Source organism: Tachypleus tridentatus, chromosome 9 (genome assembly GCF_004210375.1).
Source record: "Tachypleus tridentatus isolate NWPU-2018 chromosome 9, ASM421037v1, whole genome shotgun sequence".
In the NCBI taxonomy this organism is placed as follows: Eukaryota; Metazoa; Arthropoda; class Merostomata; order Xiphosura; family Limulidae; genus Tachypleus; species Tachypleus tridentatus.
In genome coordinates this window covers 120,596,691-120,615,190 of record NC_134833.1, presented here as the reverse complement: position 1 = coordinate 120,615,190, position 18,500 = coordinate 120,596,691, and the positions used below count along the sequence as shown (strand labels likewise).

General features: G+C 33.3%; 1 protein-coding gene across 7 annotated transcripts in view; it reads right to left on the bottom strand.

Annotated features, from left to right (window-relative positions):
* Positions 1-18,500, bottom strand: part of LOC143226205 (dual specificity calcium/calmodulin-dependent 3',5'-cyclic nucleotide phosphodiesterase 1-like) — a 219,110-nt gene that overhangs the window by 32,240 nt on the left and 168,370 nt on the right. For 4 of the 7 annotated variants that reach the window (XM_076456875.1, XM_076456876.1, XM_076456882.1 and 1 more), the window contains 4 exons: positions 7,772-7,846; positions 6,690-6,846; positions 4,959-5,072; positions 3,052-3,159 (listed from right to left, as the gene is read on the bottom strand). In XM_076456875.1, coding sequence (XP_076312990.1) covers positions 3,052-3,159; positions 4,959-5,072; positions 6,690-6,846; positions 7,772-7,846 — 454 coding nt within the window. The remainder of the gene's footprint in view (positions 1-3,051; positions 3,160-4,958; positions 5,073-6,689; positions 6,847-7,771; positions 7,847-18,500) is intronic. The other 3 variants (XM_076456878.1, XM_076456879.1, XM_076456880.1) reach the window with 1 other exon arrangement.

Here is an 18,500-nt window from a genome sequence, read left to right as displayed (position 1 = left end):
ACAGTGAATAGTGACTACCATGATCAACATCATTGAACAGTGAATAGTGACTACCATGATCAACATCATTGAACAGTGAATAGTGACTACCATGATCAACATCATTGAACAGTGAATGATGACTACAATGATCAACATCACTGGACAGTAAAGGGTGACTACCAAAATAAACATCATCGAACAGTGAATGGACTGCCATGATAAACATCATCGAACACTGAATGGTGACTACAATGATCAACATCATGGAACATTGAATGGTGACTACTATGATCAACATCATTGAACAGTGAATTGTGACTACCATGATCAACATCATTGAACAGTGAATGGTGACTACAATGATCAACATCATTGAACAGTGAATGGTGACTACAATGATCAACATCATTGAACAGTGAATGGTGACTACAATGATCAACATCACTGGACAGTAAAGGGTGACTACCAAAATAAACATCATCGAACAGTGAATGGACTGCCATGACAAACATCATCGAACACTGAATGGTGAGTACAATGATCAACATCATTGAACAGTGAATGGTGACTACCATGATCAACATCATTGAACAGTGAAAAGCGACTACTATGATCAACATCATTGAACAGTGAATAGTGACTACTATGGTCAACGTCATTGAACAGTGAAAAGTGACTACCGTGGTCAACATCATTGAACAGTGAATAGTGACTACCATGATCAACATCATTGAACAGTGAATAGTGAGTATCATGATCAACATCATTGAACAGTGAATGGTGACTACCATGATCAACATCATTAAACATTGAAGGGTGACTATCGAAATAAACATCATCGAACAGTGAATGGACTGCCATGATAAACATCATCGAACACTGAATGGTGACTACAATGATCAACATCATGAAACATTGAATGGTGACTATTATGATCAACATCGTTGAACAGTGAATTGTGACTACCATGATCAACATCATTGAACAGTGAAGGGAGGCTATCATGATCAACATCATAGAATAGTGAATAGTGACTACAGTGATCAACATCATTGAACAGTGAATAGTGACTACAGTGATCAACATCATTGAACAGTGAATGGACTGCCATGATAAACATAATCGAACATTGAATGGTTATTACAATACTCAACATCATCGAACTGTAAATGGTGACTACCATGATCAACATCATTGAACAGTGAAAAGCGACTACCATGATCAACATCATTGAACAGTGAATAGTGACTACTATGATCAACATCACTGGACAGTGAATGGTGACTACCAAAATAAACATCATCGAACAGTGAATGGACTGCCATGATCAACATCATTGAACAGTGAATGGTGACTTCAATGATCAACATCACTGGACAGTAAAGGGTGACTACCAAAATAAACATCATCGAACACTGAATGGTGAGTACAATGATCAACATCATTGAACAGTGAATGGTGACTACCATGATCAATATCATTGAACAGTGAATGGTGACTACCGTGATCAACATCATTGAACAGTGAATGGTGACTACCATGATCAACATCATTGAACAGTGAATGGTGACTAACATGATCAACATCATTGAACAGTGAATGGTGACTACAATGATCAACATCACTGGACAGTAAAGGGTGAGTACCAAAATAAACATCATCGAACACTGAATGGTGACTACAATGATCAACATCATTGAACAGTGAAAAGTGACTACAATGATCAACATCATTGAACAGTGAAAAGTGACTACAATGATCAACATCATTGAACAGTGAAAAGTGACTACAATGATCAATATCATTGAACAGTGAAAAGTGACTACAATGATCAACATCATTGAACAGTGAAGGGTGACTACCAAAATAAACATCATCGAACAGTGAATGGACTGCCATGATAAACATCATTGAAGAGTGAGTGGTGACTACAATAATCAACATCATTGAACAGTGAATAGTGACTATCATGGTTAACGTCATTGACAGTGAAAAGTCACTACCATGGTCAACGTCATTGAACAGTGAAAAGTGACTACCGTGGTCAACATCATTGAACAGTGAATAGTGAGTACCATGATCAACATCATTGAACAGTGAATGGTGACTACCATGATCAACAACATTAAACAGTGAATGGTGACTACCATGATTAACATCACTGAACAGTGAATGTTGACTACCATGATCAACATCATTAAACAGTGAATGGTGACTACCATGATTAACATCACTGAACAGTGAATGTTGATTACCATGATCAACATCATTAAACATTGAAGGGTGACTACCGAAATAAACATCATCGAACAGTGAATGGACTGCCATGATAAACATCATAGAACAGTGAATGGTGACTACAATGATCAACATCATTGAACAGTGAATAGTGACTACCATGGTCAACATCATTGAACAGTGAATAGTGACTACCATGATCAACATCATTCAACAGTGAATGGTGACTATCATGATCAACATCGTTGAACTGTAAATGGTGACCACAATGATCAACATCATTGAACAGTAAAGGGTGACTACTGTGATAAATATCATCGAACAGTGAATGGTGACTACAATGATCAACATCATTGAACAGTGAAGGGTGACTACCAAGATGAACATCACTGGACAGCGAATAATAATAATCGTGCTCAACGTCATTAGATAATGAAATGTGATCACCTTGATCAAAATCATCGTGCACTTAAAGGTGAGTTACGTGACCAACATCAATGCATAGTAAAGGATGATCCATGTGAACAGCATCACTGGATGTTGATGTGCTATTACCGTGATCAATATTTTTGGTGAGTAAAATTTCATTAAGTTGTTATAAATTAGTCACCAGTTTAGATAATTCGATTGATGGGAAATTGGTAATTTAGAATCTTAAAACGAAATAAGTCAAGGTTTATTCATGGAGTTTCATTTATAGACATACACGTAAACATATTCTACTAAAGATGTTTCATCAAATCACCAATACCACCGTTGTACAGGTTAAAATGTATTTTAGTTACATGCACAGAACTGACAGGCACAGTTCACTTAGACAATTAAGTTAACCTGATTGAATCCGTTCTGGCGTGTGGTTGACGAAGGGACCGTGTCTTGGATGAAGTAAGATCGGACCGGAGCAGGCTGCAGTTTGCTGAGGTTCCTACATGTTGTTTCCTAGCAACGACATAAAGGCTTGGAAACGACCGAGTTGAAAATGAATACATAAAATATGTATATTTATATCCATGAAAATCATTATGGCAAGAGATGGCTGACACTGCAACAAACCTGTTGTTGACACGTATAATTAATCGAATATCACTTACAATACCTATTTTTTTTAGGATCTATAGATATTTGCAAAGACGGTTTGAAGAACAAAAGTTACTTGCAGATCAAAAATTATTTTACTACTTTATAAAAAAGTAAGTCGTTCACTAATACTTATAAAAAATGTCGACATTCAAGTATCACGAAAGAAACCTTGAAGATACACAGTTTGAAAGTTTTTTGAATAAAATTATCAAAACGATTTTAAACCAATTGTTGTTTGTTTTTATTTGATAATAACTAAAGTTGTGGTTTAGGGTTTTCAATTCCGTAATGCACAAGATACGCAACAAAACCAAATTTCTTTTTATACCGTTGTTTCCATGTTGTGTTTAATTTAGAATTTTAGACATTTTGAAAAATATTTTTAATAATATAGAAATAATATAAATAATTTAGTTTTTTTTAGTTTAATCCTTTCTATATAGAACTGACGAAAGAACGGAATGATTATTGATGGATAAGTAAAAGGAAGGTCACAATTTTAATTGGAAATTTGATTTAGGACATTTTATTCAGGGTGTTTTTGTTTTCTAAGAATTTTTAATCATGATGGAAAACTATCCGCTTGGCTTGTTTTAGAATTTTGCGCAAAGCTACAAAAGGGCTATCTGCACTAGCCGTCCATAATTTAGCAGTGTAAGCCTAGAGGGAGGGCAGCTAGTTATCGCCACCCACCGCCAACTCTTGGGCTATTCTTTTACAAACGAATAGTGGGATTTACCGAAACATTATAACGCCCCCACAGCTGAAAGGGCGAGCATCTTTGGTGTGACGGGAATTCAAACCCGTGACCCTCGGATTACGAGTCGAATGCTTTAACGACCTGGCCATGGCGGGCCATCCGCTTGGTTAAAATATTTCTTTTGCATTTATTTAAATCTAGAAAGACTAGTTACGATTTTTTTTATCAATGTGTTTTTGTTTTAAGACTCACTCACTAACACGATTTAACCGAAACAATGTTAGAATGAAGATAATATCTGAAAGTATTTACAGAAAATGTTACAGAAAAAAGGAAAGTAAGAAGTAAATAATTTAAGTGTTTATATGTTTGTGTATCGCGAAGAAAATACTGCGTATTCATAAATATTTTAACATATTTTCTATACAAATTTGAGAAAGATGGTAGAAAATATAATGAAAACTGATAATGCAGTACTACTTTATCATCATATTGGAAAGAAACTTAGTAGAGAACTACGTTCTTCAATCGGAAAGTTGGTTGGGAAATAACAAGAATTTATATCACAATCCGTAATCAATGTCATTCTAATGGAAATTGTTATACGAGTGAGGATAATTATTAAGACTTCGTAAACAAACCCTTTAAAAGAACAAAAAAAGTTAGAGATTTAGAAGGCAAAGAGTTGTTTATTAGTAAAAATAATTTAATTTGTCATTGGAAAGGAAGAAGATATTGAATTTAAAGTTTGTTGCTTTAAAAAAGAAAACAGTTTATAAGTGAGATTAGGAATAGTATGAAGAAGCACTGTAAGGATACGAAAGATTAGAACATTGAAGGCCATCGCTAAGAAAAATTAAGGCTTAGAAATAACCTTGAGAAAAACAAACAGACGGTCGAAACGTTTTTTACTTACTCAATATTTTACGGTGTTTTTTTTTGGAAAAACGCAACGTACCTGGCTTCACCCGCAGACACCGTTTCGAGTACACAAGCAGCATACTGCAGAGTTTTCTGTAAGATACTGATAGGGACGTCGCCATGTTGAAGGTGTCGTGCAATTTCCCGAAGTCTGAAAGGATTCACAATATTGTATCGTTTAGTAATCAAAATCTATTTTTTAATTACAATTTCGTTCATTTATAAGTGGAAGAATATACATAAAAAAACCCACGAAAAGTAGTTTCGAAAATTTAAGTTTATTCAATATGTGTCAAATGGCTTTTTCCCATGAAATTTTAAGATATTGTTATAGTATAGCAGGCGTAAGTATACATTCAAAGAAAAACAAGGTCCTACTTTAAACAATGTTCGTTGAAACTGATCCTTTCTAACCGAGTGGTTGGTTTTGCTATCAAACCTATAGTCTTTCGCTTATAATGCAATTTTTTAAAACAAAAACCGTGATTAATTACAGAGTTAGAAATTAATTGTGTAATTACACATGAATTACATACGTCTGTTCATTTCTGACTTACAAAACTCCGTGTTATCTGTATCTTAAAGTACTGGACTCGTATACTGAGGGTCGCGGGTTCGAATCTCCGTCCCACGAAACATGCTCATCTTTTCAGCTGCGGGGGCGTTATAATATGCACTCAATCCTACTATTCGTTGGTAAAAGAGTAGCCCAAGAGTTGGCGGTGAGTGGTGACGACAAACTGCCTTTCCTCTAGTTTTATACTGCAAAATTAGGGACGGCTAGTGCAGATAGCTCTCGTGTAGCTTTGCGTGAAATTCAAAAATAAACAAACTTTTCCACTTGCCTTGAGGCTTGTTATTGTTATTTTTCATATTTTGAATTTCGCGCAAAGCTACTTGAAGGCTATCTGCGCTAGCCGTCCCTAATTTTGCAGTATAAAACTAGAGGGAAGGCAGTTTGTCGTCACCACCCACCGCCAACTCTTGGGCTACTCTTTTACCAACGAATAGTAGGATTGAGTGCACATTATAACGCCCCCACGGCTGAAAGGGCGAGCATGTTTAGTGCGACCGGGATTCGAACCCGCGACCCTCAAGTCTTGAGGCATTAAAATAACCTTTCGTCTTACAGGGCTATTGAAGTTTAATACAAGTATTACAATATATTGAGTTATTCTATCTATTTATCTTTAATAGGATCTGTGTATAATTATAAAGAAACAATAAGCTAAATGTCACAAAATTCAACTGGTAAACGGAAATAATAAGAATTATACAAAACTAGTGATTTTTTTATAAATGTGTGTGTGTGTGTGGCAAAGCCACATAGGGCTATCTTCTGAGCCCACCGCGGAGAATCGAACCTCTGATTTTAGCGTTGTAAATTCGTAGACTTATCGCTGTACTAGCGAAGTGCGTTTTTTTTCATAATGAAAAACATGAAATTAGAAGCAACTTTCTCCATATTTGGTTATTTGTTAGGAGCTGATCTGAGAATGATTAGGTTAAAATTAGAGTAAAACAATGGGAAACTTGTATGTAAAAAATAATGATAAAACAATTGGGACCTTATGTATATGCCATTATGTCTCCATGCTCTCTCTTAGGCTGGTGCAAAGCATTAACGAATCGGAAGGATGAAAGTAAAAAGATAAAAATAAAATGCTTTAATCTGCTGAAACACGCAGTATCCATTACATGCTTTAAACATTAAAAAAGTGCTTAATGTTACGGAACAGATCAAAGAAATTAAATCACCCGGTTTTACCTAGAAGCGGCTTTGTCACACGCTCCAGTGGTGTCAACACGAGCTAAGCCTTCTAATTTAGAATCTGAACGCTCCATTACATCGTCTTTCTCTTGAGCAACTCCACGCCTTAAAGCGCCCCCACGTGGATGCATTCTTCGGACAATAACAGTGCCACCTATTGCAGAAAAGGAAGAATATCTGTATATATAATACATACTTTCTATGATTCTTGATTGAACTAGTATAGCACACTAAGACGATTTTTCAGAGTAACTCAGTTTCACATGTACATATTCGATATATATCTGATTCCTTTTGACTTGCAACGATCATGAACTTCCTTTGGTTATTTTTTTTTGTACTAGCTTGGTATTAACAGGAACTTTCTTTAGTTATGTTTGTATTATACTGGCTTAATAATAACAGGAGTTTTATTTAGTTATGTTTGTAATATAGTGGTTTGGTATTAACAGGAAGTTCCTTTAGTTATGTTTGTATTATACTAGCTTGGTATTAACAGGAACTTTCTTTGGCTATCTTTGTATTATATTGGTTTGGTATTAAAAAGAATTTTCTTTGATTATATTTCTTTTCTACTGGCTTCATACGAACAGGAACTTCTTTTTGGTTATGTTTGTTTTTTAATGGCTTCACACAAACAGAAACTGCCTTTGGTTATGCTTGTTTTGTACTGACTTGTTATAAACAAGACTGTTAGTCTTTGGTTATGTGTTTTTATCGTAATAAATCTTAACCAATGAACTTTATTAACTTTCTAATTTTAGTTGTTATATGTTGATGTGATCAACTGTGCACATAACTGATACATTCTTCGAAATTTAGTTTTCTGTTACGTAACTGATAAGTTATTGAAAGAGAGACCACATGGTCGTAGGTAATATACACTTGCTTAAAATCTACAACACGTTCCGCCAGTAATCTTGCTACTTTCTGCTTCATATATTAGTTTAAAACTTTTAAAAGAAAATAATTAAAAGACACCTTAAGGAAACAAACACATCTGAACCTTTGTATTCACTAGTAAAACAAACCCTACAGTTAAGAACTATGATGAATTTGTAATTTATTATCAGCTCCACCTCGTGTTGTAACTGGTTCCTCTTCTTTATCGGCTTTTTCTTCGTCAATCCCTTGAACTTCGGGTGGATTTGCAACTTTAAGAAAAAGGTTTATGCGTGATCAGTAATAGTAACAGTAACAATGTGAAATGTTTATTTACCTAGTGATCATAAAAGATTGTTTGTCTTAGAATTTATTAAGCCTAATTATTAACTATAGACTCTTTTAACTTAGTATTTAGGCCTAGAAAATTAATATATTTCATGAAAGTAGACACTCAAGTTAAAATAACATTTATAAAACTGCTTAAGGTGAGTTTAGCTGTGTAGGTATAGGAGTAATGCATGGTCTCTCGAATTATAATTTGCTAAGCCTAAGTATCACTGTATGGATTCGTTAATCAATTGTTCATACGCAACAAAATCAGGAGATTCCACGAAAAAATTAGTCACTGGAATAGCATTAATATTGTAATACTGCTTAAGTTAGGCGTAATGAATTTACTCAGTTTGGTTAATTCTGTTGGAAAATCAGACGTCAGACCGATTAATGAGTCTAAATACATGATATATATAAAATGGCAGTTTAGCTCCTTTATTTCAGTTAAGATTTGAGATACTCTAAGACATAAAGCATTATCTACTCGCCTTGTAACAAAAACTTGAACAAATGTTGAAAGAAGACTATACAAAAGGTGACGTTGGTGCATAATTATCGTCTGGAAAATTATATAGAAGAAGAAGGCATAATGGCTCTTATGTAACTTGGTTGCATTTCGTATTTCTAGAAATGGCGTTTCGCAGCAACTTTTGTCGATATTCGCTATAACTGTAATCTATACAATACAGAATCATCTTGAATCTGTAGTTGTGTATGTCTGGTTTTATTACTAGCAACTGTAAAGTTTACTAATGAATGTGGTTTCAACGACGTGTGTAAAATAAATTGGACATGGTCCACAAAACTCTGTTCCTATAGTTCGTGCTGACAGCTATCTTAACTTTGTGTTCATGTCGTCTGCTGCCTTAACTTTGTGTTCATGTCGTCTGCTGCCTTAACTTTGTGTTCATGTCGTCTGCTGCCTTAACCTTGTGTTCATGTCGTCTGCTGCCTTAACCTTGTGTTCATGTCGTCTGCTGCCTTAACCTTGTGTTCATGTCGTCTGCTGTCTTAACTTTGTGTTCATGTCGTCTGCTGTCTTAACTTTGTGTTCATGTCGTCTGCTGTCTTAACTTTGTGTTCATGTCGTCTGCTGTCTTAACTTTGTGTTCATACCGTCTGCTGTCTTAACCTTGTGTTCATACCGTCTGCCAACTTAACTTTGTGTTCGTGTCGACCGCTAACAGAATTTGTGTTCATGTCGATAACTAATTGCAACTTGTGTTCATACTGACAGCTAGGTTATCTCTGTGTTTATCTCGACTACTAATTTATATATTTTTACTTTTTCCTATTTATTTCATCCCAATCTGTCCAACAATCTTTTCGCTTCTACGTACTTAGTATTGTTACTATTCCGTTCTTGAAGAAAAGGGAAAGTAATTGAAACTTCACATTTTGATTTTTATCATGCATGTAAATATCCAAATTTATACATCCAACCTTACGGTAATACAACATTTTGATTTTTATCATGCATGTAAATATCCAAATTTATACATCCAACCTTACGGTAATACAACATTTTGATTTTTATCATGCATGTAAATATCCAAATTTATACATCCAACCTTACGGTAATACAACATCTTGATTTTTATCCTGCATGTAAATATCCAAATTTATACATCCAACCTTACGGTAATACAACATCTTGATTTTTATCATGCATGCAAATATCCAAATTTATACATCCAACCTTACGGTAATACAACATCTTGATTTTTATCATGCATGTAAATATCCAAATTTATACATCTAACCTTACGGTAATACAACATTTTGATTTTTATCATGCATGCAAATATCCAAATTTATACATCTAACCTTACGGTAATACAACATCTTGATTTTTATCCTGCATGTAAATATCCAAATTTACACATCTAACCTTACGGTAATACAACATCTTGATTTTTATCCTGCATGTAAATATCCAAATTTATACATCCAACCTTACGGTAATACAACATCTTGATTTTTATCATGCATGCAAATATCCAAATTTATACATCCAACCTTACGGTAATACAACATCTTGATTTTTATCATGCATGCAAATATCCAAATTTATACATCCAACCTTACGGTAATACAACATCTTGATTTTATCATGCATGTAAATATCCAAATTTATACATCCAACCTTACGGTAATACAACATCTTGATTTTTATCATGCATGTAAATATCCAAATTTATACATCTAACCTTACGGTAATACAACATTTTGATTTTATCATGCATGCAAATATCCAAATTTATACATCTAACCTTACGGTAATACAACATCTTGATTTTTATCATGCATGTAAATATCCAAATTTATACATCTAACCTTACGGTAATACAACATCTTGATTTTATCATGCATGTAAATATCCAAATTTATACATCCAACCTTACGGTAATACAACATCTTGATTTTTATCATGCATGCAAATATCCAAATTTATACATCCAACCTTACGGTAATACAACATCTTGATTTTATCATGCATGCAAATATCCAAATTTATACATCCAACCTTACGGTAATACAACATCTTGATTTTATCATGCATGTAAATATCCAAATTTATACATCTAACCTTACGGTAATACAACATTTTGATTTTTATCATGCATGCAAATATCCAAATTTATACATCTAACCTTACGGTAATACAACATCTTGATTTTTATCCTGCATGTAAATATCCAAATTTACACATCTAACCTTACGGTAATACAACATCTTGATTTTTATCCTGCATGTAAATATCCAAATTTATACATCCAACCTTACGGTAATACAACATCTTGATTTTTATCATGCATGCAAATATCCAAATTTATACATCCAACCTTACGGTAATACAACATCTTGATTTTATCATGCATGTAAATATCCAAATTTATACATCTAACCTTACGGTAATACAACATTTTGATTTTTATCATGCATGCAAATATCCAAATTTATACATCTAACCTTACGGTAATACAACATCTTGATTTTTATCCTGCATGTAAATATCTAAATTTACACATCTAACCTTACGGTAATACAACATCTTGATTTTTATCATGCATGTAAATATCCAAATTTATACATCCAACCTTACGGTAATACAACATTTTGATTTTTATCATGCATGCAAATATCCAAATTTATACATCCAACCTTACGGTAATACAACATCTTGATTTTTATCATGCATGCAAATATCCAAATTTATACATCCAACCTTACGGTAATACAACATCTTGATTTTTATCATGCATGTAAATATCCAAATTTATACATCTAACCTTACGGTAATACAACATTTTGATTTTTATCATGCATGCAAATATCCAAATTTATACATCTAACCTTACGGTAATACAACATCTTGATTTTATCCTGCATGTAAATATCCAAATTTACACATCTAACCTTACGGTAATACAACATCTTGATTTTTATCATGCATGTAAATATCCAAATTTATACATCCAACCTTACGGTAATACAACATCTTGATTTTTATCAAGCATGCAAATATCCAAATTTATACATCCAACCTTACGGTAATACAACATCTTGATTTTTATCATGCATGTAAATATCCAAATTTACACATCTAACCTTACGGTAATACAACATCTTGATTTTTATCATGCATGTAAATATCCAAATTTATACATCCAACCTTACGGTAATACAACATTTTGATTTTTATCATGCATGCAAATATCCAAATTTATACATCCAACCTTACGGTAATACAACATTTTGATTTTTATCATGCATGTAAATATCCAAATTTATACATCCAACCTTACGGTAATACAACATTTTGATTTTTATCATGCATGCAAATATCCAAATTTATACATCTAACCTTACGGTAATACAACATCTTGATTTTTATCATGCATGTAAATATCCAAATTTACACATCTAACCTTACGGTAATACAACATCTTGATTTTTATCCTGCATGTAAATATCCAAATTTATACATCCAACCTTACGGTAATACAACATCTTGATTTTTATCATGCATGCAAATATCCAAATTTATACATCTAACCTTACGGTAATACAACATCTTGATTTTTATCATGCATGCAAATATCCAAATTTATACATCCAACCTTACGGTAATACAACATTTTGATTTTTATCATGCATGCAAATATCCAAATTTATACATCCAACCTTACGGTAATACAACATTTTGATTTTTATCATGCATGCAAATATCCAAATTTATACATCCAACCTTACGGTAATACAACATCTTGATTTATTACATATTTTGAAACACATATTTTTTCACAGATTAATAAGATTTCAGTGTATTTTTTGTATTCAAACAGTAAAATTAAAGTGTTTAAGATATTCATATTTTCCTGAACTGTTTTATCTCTCAAATTAGTATCGGCAGGTGGCCTACTGGTTGTATCAGCACGTGGCCTACTGGTTAGAGTAGCCAAAATATAAACGCGAGGATCCAAAATTTGCGTTCTGTTGCTGACAAAAAATGTACATTAGAACCGACAGTCAAATCCCAAAATCTAGTCTTACGAGTATATCTAAAGAGCTGTCGGTGTGCGCTGTTGATTAGCTAGCTGATTTATCTATACTATATCAGTCCAATATTATAGATGGTTAGCACAGATAACTCTTGTATAACGTTTTTCGAAATTCTTAAACGAGCAAACAAACTCACACGAATAACCTTCAAGAAAAAGCTTCATTTGTTTTTATTACAAGTTAATCTAAAAAGCAACAGATTTTATTCGTTAGGGTGCCGTTAAATCAGGTAGAAAAAGTCTTGCAGTTGTAACCTAAACGTTAGATGTAAGCAGTGTTAAATTTCAAAATAAATTTTTAGAAATACATTTTATTTGAACTGATTGCAGAATGAACAAACTTTCAAGCGAACATTTTAAGGTTTTTCACTACGCAATTTGTACAGCTAACGGTGGTCGTTTACTGTTGCTCACCACTTCCCACGTTTTATCGAGGATAATACTAGGCTACTGTGGGTAAACGATATGTAAAGTCACGTAAACGTTTAGCGCCTTAAATAAGAAAGTGCGACACGTGAAAATTGCAATAGTTGGTAAGCATAAATATGGTTCACTAATTCGAAAACAAGTTTGTTTATTATGTATTTAAATATCAGTAATGTCAGATGTCAAAGTTCGGAAGCCTTTCTCATATAGCAAGAGATAAAAAACGTTTATGAAGGAGTCGATGAACGTCATTGTCGTACGATTTGTCGTTATTTTGTTGGACTAGATTTTCTTGCTTATTTACTTTAGTAAGCAATTTACGAAGAAGTTTTGTCTTTAACCGCAGTTAAGAGATAACCTAAGTATGAATAAGTCCCAGGTTTAACTGGACTTAACACATAACAAAAACATGAAAAGGTTGCAAGTTTAGCAAGAGTTAAAAATAACCCCAAAATAAACAGATTCCAAGTTTAACTGAAGTTAACAGATAATGAAACCACGAACGCGTTCGAAGTTTAACAAAAGTTATTAGAAAGCTACAACTAACAAGTTTAACCAGAGTTAACAAATAACCAAAATATGAACACTTTCCAAGTTTAACAGGAGTTATCAAATAACCATAAAAACGAACACCTTTTATGTTCAATCAGACAATCTTACATGGATATTTATTATGCTTGTTAAGAAGGGGAACATTTGAATATTAGGTCAGAATCAGTTCTTATTCAGCTTCGTACTGTATCCTAATTATAATTCCCTGGAAAACATACCGTAATATAAGCACAGCTCAGTTGTCCAAACAATAATGATAAAAAGTAGAAATTTGAGAAAGTGGTGAAAACCTACATTTAGATATATTGACTAATAATTAAACTAGAAAAATATTATAAGGTTTCGAAACTAATTATTTTATTATTTATAATAATAATGAAATAAACAAATCTGGTTGTCCCTCAGGGTTTTTATATTTTACAAACATATGCAGTTACAACGATATGGGAAATAAAAATGACGAAAATCTGGAAAATGGCTGACAACTGACACGTGCTTAATGAAGACGAAAAATCCAAAGTATTCACTTTGATTCTAAGTAATATTTAAGGACTAATCTGTAAATTTTAAGGAACGTTGAATCTATCTTATTCTCGAAGATGGAGCTTTTGAAATGTTGCATCACTGTTGTTCCGAGGAACTATACAGTAAAGCCATTTATAAAGGGGCAGACACCAATTGCAATGCAATCCTTATTGTCTTTTAAGCCAATAACAGTTATCGGAAACTTTCTCAGACAGGTTAAGAAATATTAGTGATTAGATACTGGAAAGTTGACGCACTGTTAGGAAGCTATAATAATATTCAGGGTAAGAAAAGATATATCTATATTGGATACCTAATTCGACAATGTCATGTTGAAGGGTGAAAGGCTATAGTTCGAAACTGGTCTGCCAGATGTCTTTCTAATACTTTGTAACTGAATGTGGTTAGTTAATATTATTACTATGGTTTACGTCTGGAAACTCAATTAAATTTAATGAGTGTACATAATATTAAAATATAAAGTTTTAAGCTGCTTTTATAACTAACTGATAGTTCAATATGTGTTGAAAATAATGCTTTTGGCAACAGTTTTTCACTTTCCTAAGACAAACCTTTTACAAGATATAAACGTATGTCTAACAGGTACGAATATAAGCGGTCTTGTAAGAAAGCTGCCTTAGCGTTTGTTTCCTGTTTAAATTATTTCTCACAGAGCATATATTTATACTTATGCAAAAAAATCAATAAAATCTTAGAAGTCTATCTTACATGTATGTTTTATTCTTTAAAAAATAGATTTTTTTACCATGTTTATCAGGACAGCATGTAATGACAATATTTGAATATATATTTTTAAATACTCATTTTCTTTTAAGCTTTTCTCTTCTTATGTATGGACATTTATTTTATAAAAAAATCTATGAAATTCGAAAAGAAAGTATATCGATCTGAATTGTGTTGTTTTCAATGATGTTAAAGTACGCGTTAATGTGGCTTTTATTTTCTAAGAGGATATCCTGTTGCGTAGGGAAAATAGTTCTTCGTTCTCGATACATTATACAAGGAAAGCTTTATAACTAATTTCTGCTTAGGTATTCGTATACACAAATTTAAAATGTTTATGTATTTTTTTTCAGCTATGCCACAGTGCAAGGAAGTTGTACTTATTTGGCGAGACAGATTTGTTTTATAAATTAGTTTTAATGCACTAAAGGAAACAATGATGTTTGTACCTTGAATATTATAGATGCGGTACCATATGGCTCTTTATTTTTTAGCAACATGTTTTTACTACAGGGAATTAAGGAACTTTTATAATTCGAGTTTTGTTTTTATTAAGTAATCATCGGGCAAAATGGACAGTTCAAATTAATGACTGCATAACCTTCCGCTCCAAGCGTGAGCCCAGTTAATCATACTTTCTAAAACTCTTCACCTAGATCGAATCTTTCAGAGCGTGAATTATGGGTTTTTCTTCCTGGATGTTAGGTTGGCAGCTTGTCAAATTTCAGGTGCCTTCTATGGTTAGGTTTCCCTCCCTCAATGTCAAAGTCATTTCTAATCATAAACCTTTGCAAAACAGGAAAATTATGTATGATCAAACAAGCTTTGAAAATAGCATACGGGGAGCGCAGTGCGTTTAATAAAGGCATTCCAGTCTTAACAGGCTGGTCTTTTGACGCGGCGCTGAACAGTGAGTAAGTAAGTTGGAAAATAAATTTTAGTTTTTGTGCACAAAAGACAGTTTAAATTAACAACAAATTATTATGTTGTTTTAGCACATCTAACAAGTGGACTTCTAAACAATATGTTTGAAAAGCAGAGAGTATAATAAAATATATCTATCTGTATATTAATATATCTGTATGTTAATCTTTAACACAGGTAACAACCTGGCATGTCCTGGTAACTAGGGCACTTGTTTCTCGACTTACGGGTAGCGAGTTCGAATCCCAGCGTTGAACATGCCGTGTGGGTGTTGAAAGGTGACGGTCCGTACCACTTTGCTTTAATGAAATGTAACCCAAGAGTTAGTGGTGGATGGCGTTGACGAGTCCCCTCCCTTTAGTTTACCACTTCTGAAGCAAGATAGTCCTTTAGTAATTTTGTTAAGAGTTGGTGGTGGGTGGCGTTGACTAATTCCCTTCCCTCTAGTATATCACTTCTAAACTAAGGAAGGTTACACATATAACTTTTGTGTAGTTTTGTTAAGAATTGGTGGTGGGTGGCGTTGACGAGTTCCCTTCCCTTTAGTCTATCACTTCCTAAGTAAGAGAGTCCTTGAGTGGTTTTGTGCGAAATTTAATAAAGAAATAATTTAAGAGGTCAGTAATACCGTTTATTTTAAACATATTTTTCTTTTTTCTCAAGAACTTTCTACAATAGCACCACGTTCGTCTTCTTGCTTAAATTCACACAACATCAATTTTTCGCATTGGATCCATTTACGAAGAATGATTATTAAGTCAAAAAAGCTTGGGAGATGTTTGAATTATGGACCAGCTGGTGTTTAATGGGGTACTAGTTCTTCTACATCCAATAGTACCAAGGATACAAGAACATGCTAAGTTTTGTTGTTGTTTTCAACAGAGTGAGATGACAGTGGATACAAAGTACTGACCACAGAACAACATTTCGAAATACAATAGAGATGGTGTTTTTGAAAATTAACTCAGATCACTAAGCAATCAAATAATAAATTATGTTTTAGCGCTATGACTTTATAAAATTATGTTTAACATTGTATCATGCAGCGATAAACTTGAAGTGTATAGAACAACACTGTCTATGTAGTTATCTAATGAAGACAGTCAGGAAGTCTTTCTTAATAGCATTGAGCCTCGGGTTTTGCATATTAATAGATATCTTGTTTCGATTAATCAACACTTTAATTGGATTTCTAGAATAAAGACTCAAGAACCGTGGTTATTACACAAATAAATGAATCTCCATTATCTTATCGGTATCAAAATAATAGTTTCAAAGGAAGGTTAATCAAAATCATTCAAAGCACAATCTTTCTTCATTATAAAAATTTTACGTTTCAATCAGTAGTATCAAAATCTACTAAGTTTTTTTTAGGAAAAGCTTGACAAGAAATTAGTCTGACGATAATGCAACCAATTTACTGAAACGGTTTGAATGACAAACAGGACAAAAGCTAATGTAATTCAGACCTGTCAGGTTCTACTAATAATATTCTATCCTAGTTCTAATGATACTGTTTGACTTCAAACAGTACAAGAACTAACGTAATTCAAACCTGTTGGATTCTAGTGATGCTGTTCTATTCTATTTCTACTGATACTGTTTGACTTCAAACGGTACAAGAACTAACGTAATTCAGATCTGTCAGATTCTACTGATACTATTCTGTTCTACTGACACTGTTTGACTGGCAAGCAGCCAAGCAGCTAATGTAATTCAAATCCGTCAAGAGTTTCTGGCGTGACTGGAAATTACTCCGACAATAATCCAACAAAATTCGTCAGATGTTAGTGAAACAGTTTGATGTGAAATCTTTCCAACCTGCAAATTATACTTAACTCACATTACTTACTTTCTTACAAAATGTTCGTAACTAAAGTGTATTATCAACTTTTCGTTTTGAAACCAAACGTTTTCAGAAGATAATGAAACAGATAATGAGAATCAGTCACAACATTATCTTTCTAATAAGATTGGTTAAGAATCATCTCTTCAGTATTTAGCAGATGCTTGTCATTGAAAAACAAAACAGTAAATTAAGCAGAAAATTACTTTCAATACATCTTCTTAGGAAGGGAAGAGTAAAGCAAATTGTTAAGCTCTAAATGTAATCTGTATTACACGTGAAATATGTATTAAATACATGATAGGGTTATTCTTGGCAGTGATTTCGGTTTGTAAATCTCTCTATGTTTACAAGAGACCAGGAAGATAACCGGAGGTACTCATAATCTGTTTCTCTTCATTTCATTCTGGCAGAATAAACATTTAGATTTGTAGCTACCGGCTGAAAGTTGTTGTTCTGAGAATTCTGAAATGAAGAAGAAACTGCGACCTTGTAAACGAGAACTCTATTCGTCCGAGACAAGATGTAAACTTGCTTGAGGAATTTCAGCATTAATATCCGGAGTTAATCTGTGCGCAAATATCTGTAGCCATGCGTTTAAAAACAAACAAACAAAGCCCGAGAGCTGCTGACGCATGATTGTGATTAACTGCTTTCCCTTTAGTCTACCAGTTTAAATCAGAGACGGCTCTGCGAACATGTCCTTTTGTGTAGCTTTCCGAGAAATTTTTGAAACAGCAAGTTTAAGACCGTAAGATCGTTCTTTAATACAGACTACTAAACGTGCTTTTCAGTTTTGATTATATTAAATTCGATTAGAATTCGTGTAAACCATGAAGATTTTAGCCACGAATATTAAAAGATGCAATTTCTAGTGAACACCTATAAGTCGGTAATCTATCAAAAAAGGAAAAAACGAAATTAAAATACAAATAAAATTTGACCGACAGGTTCTATAGTACAGGCCTGGCATGGAAGGTCACGGGTTAGAATCCCCGTGGAACAAAA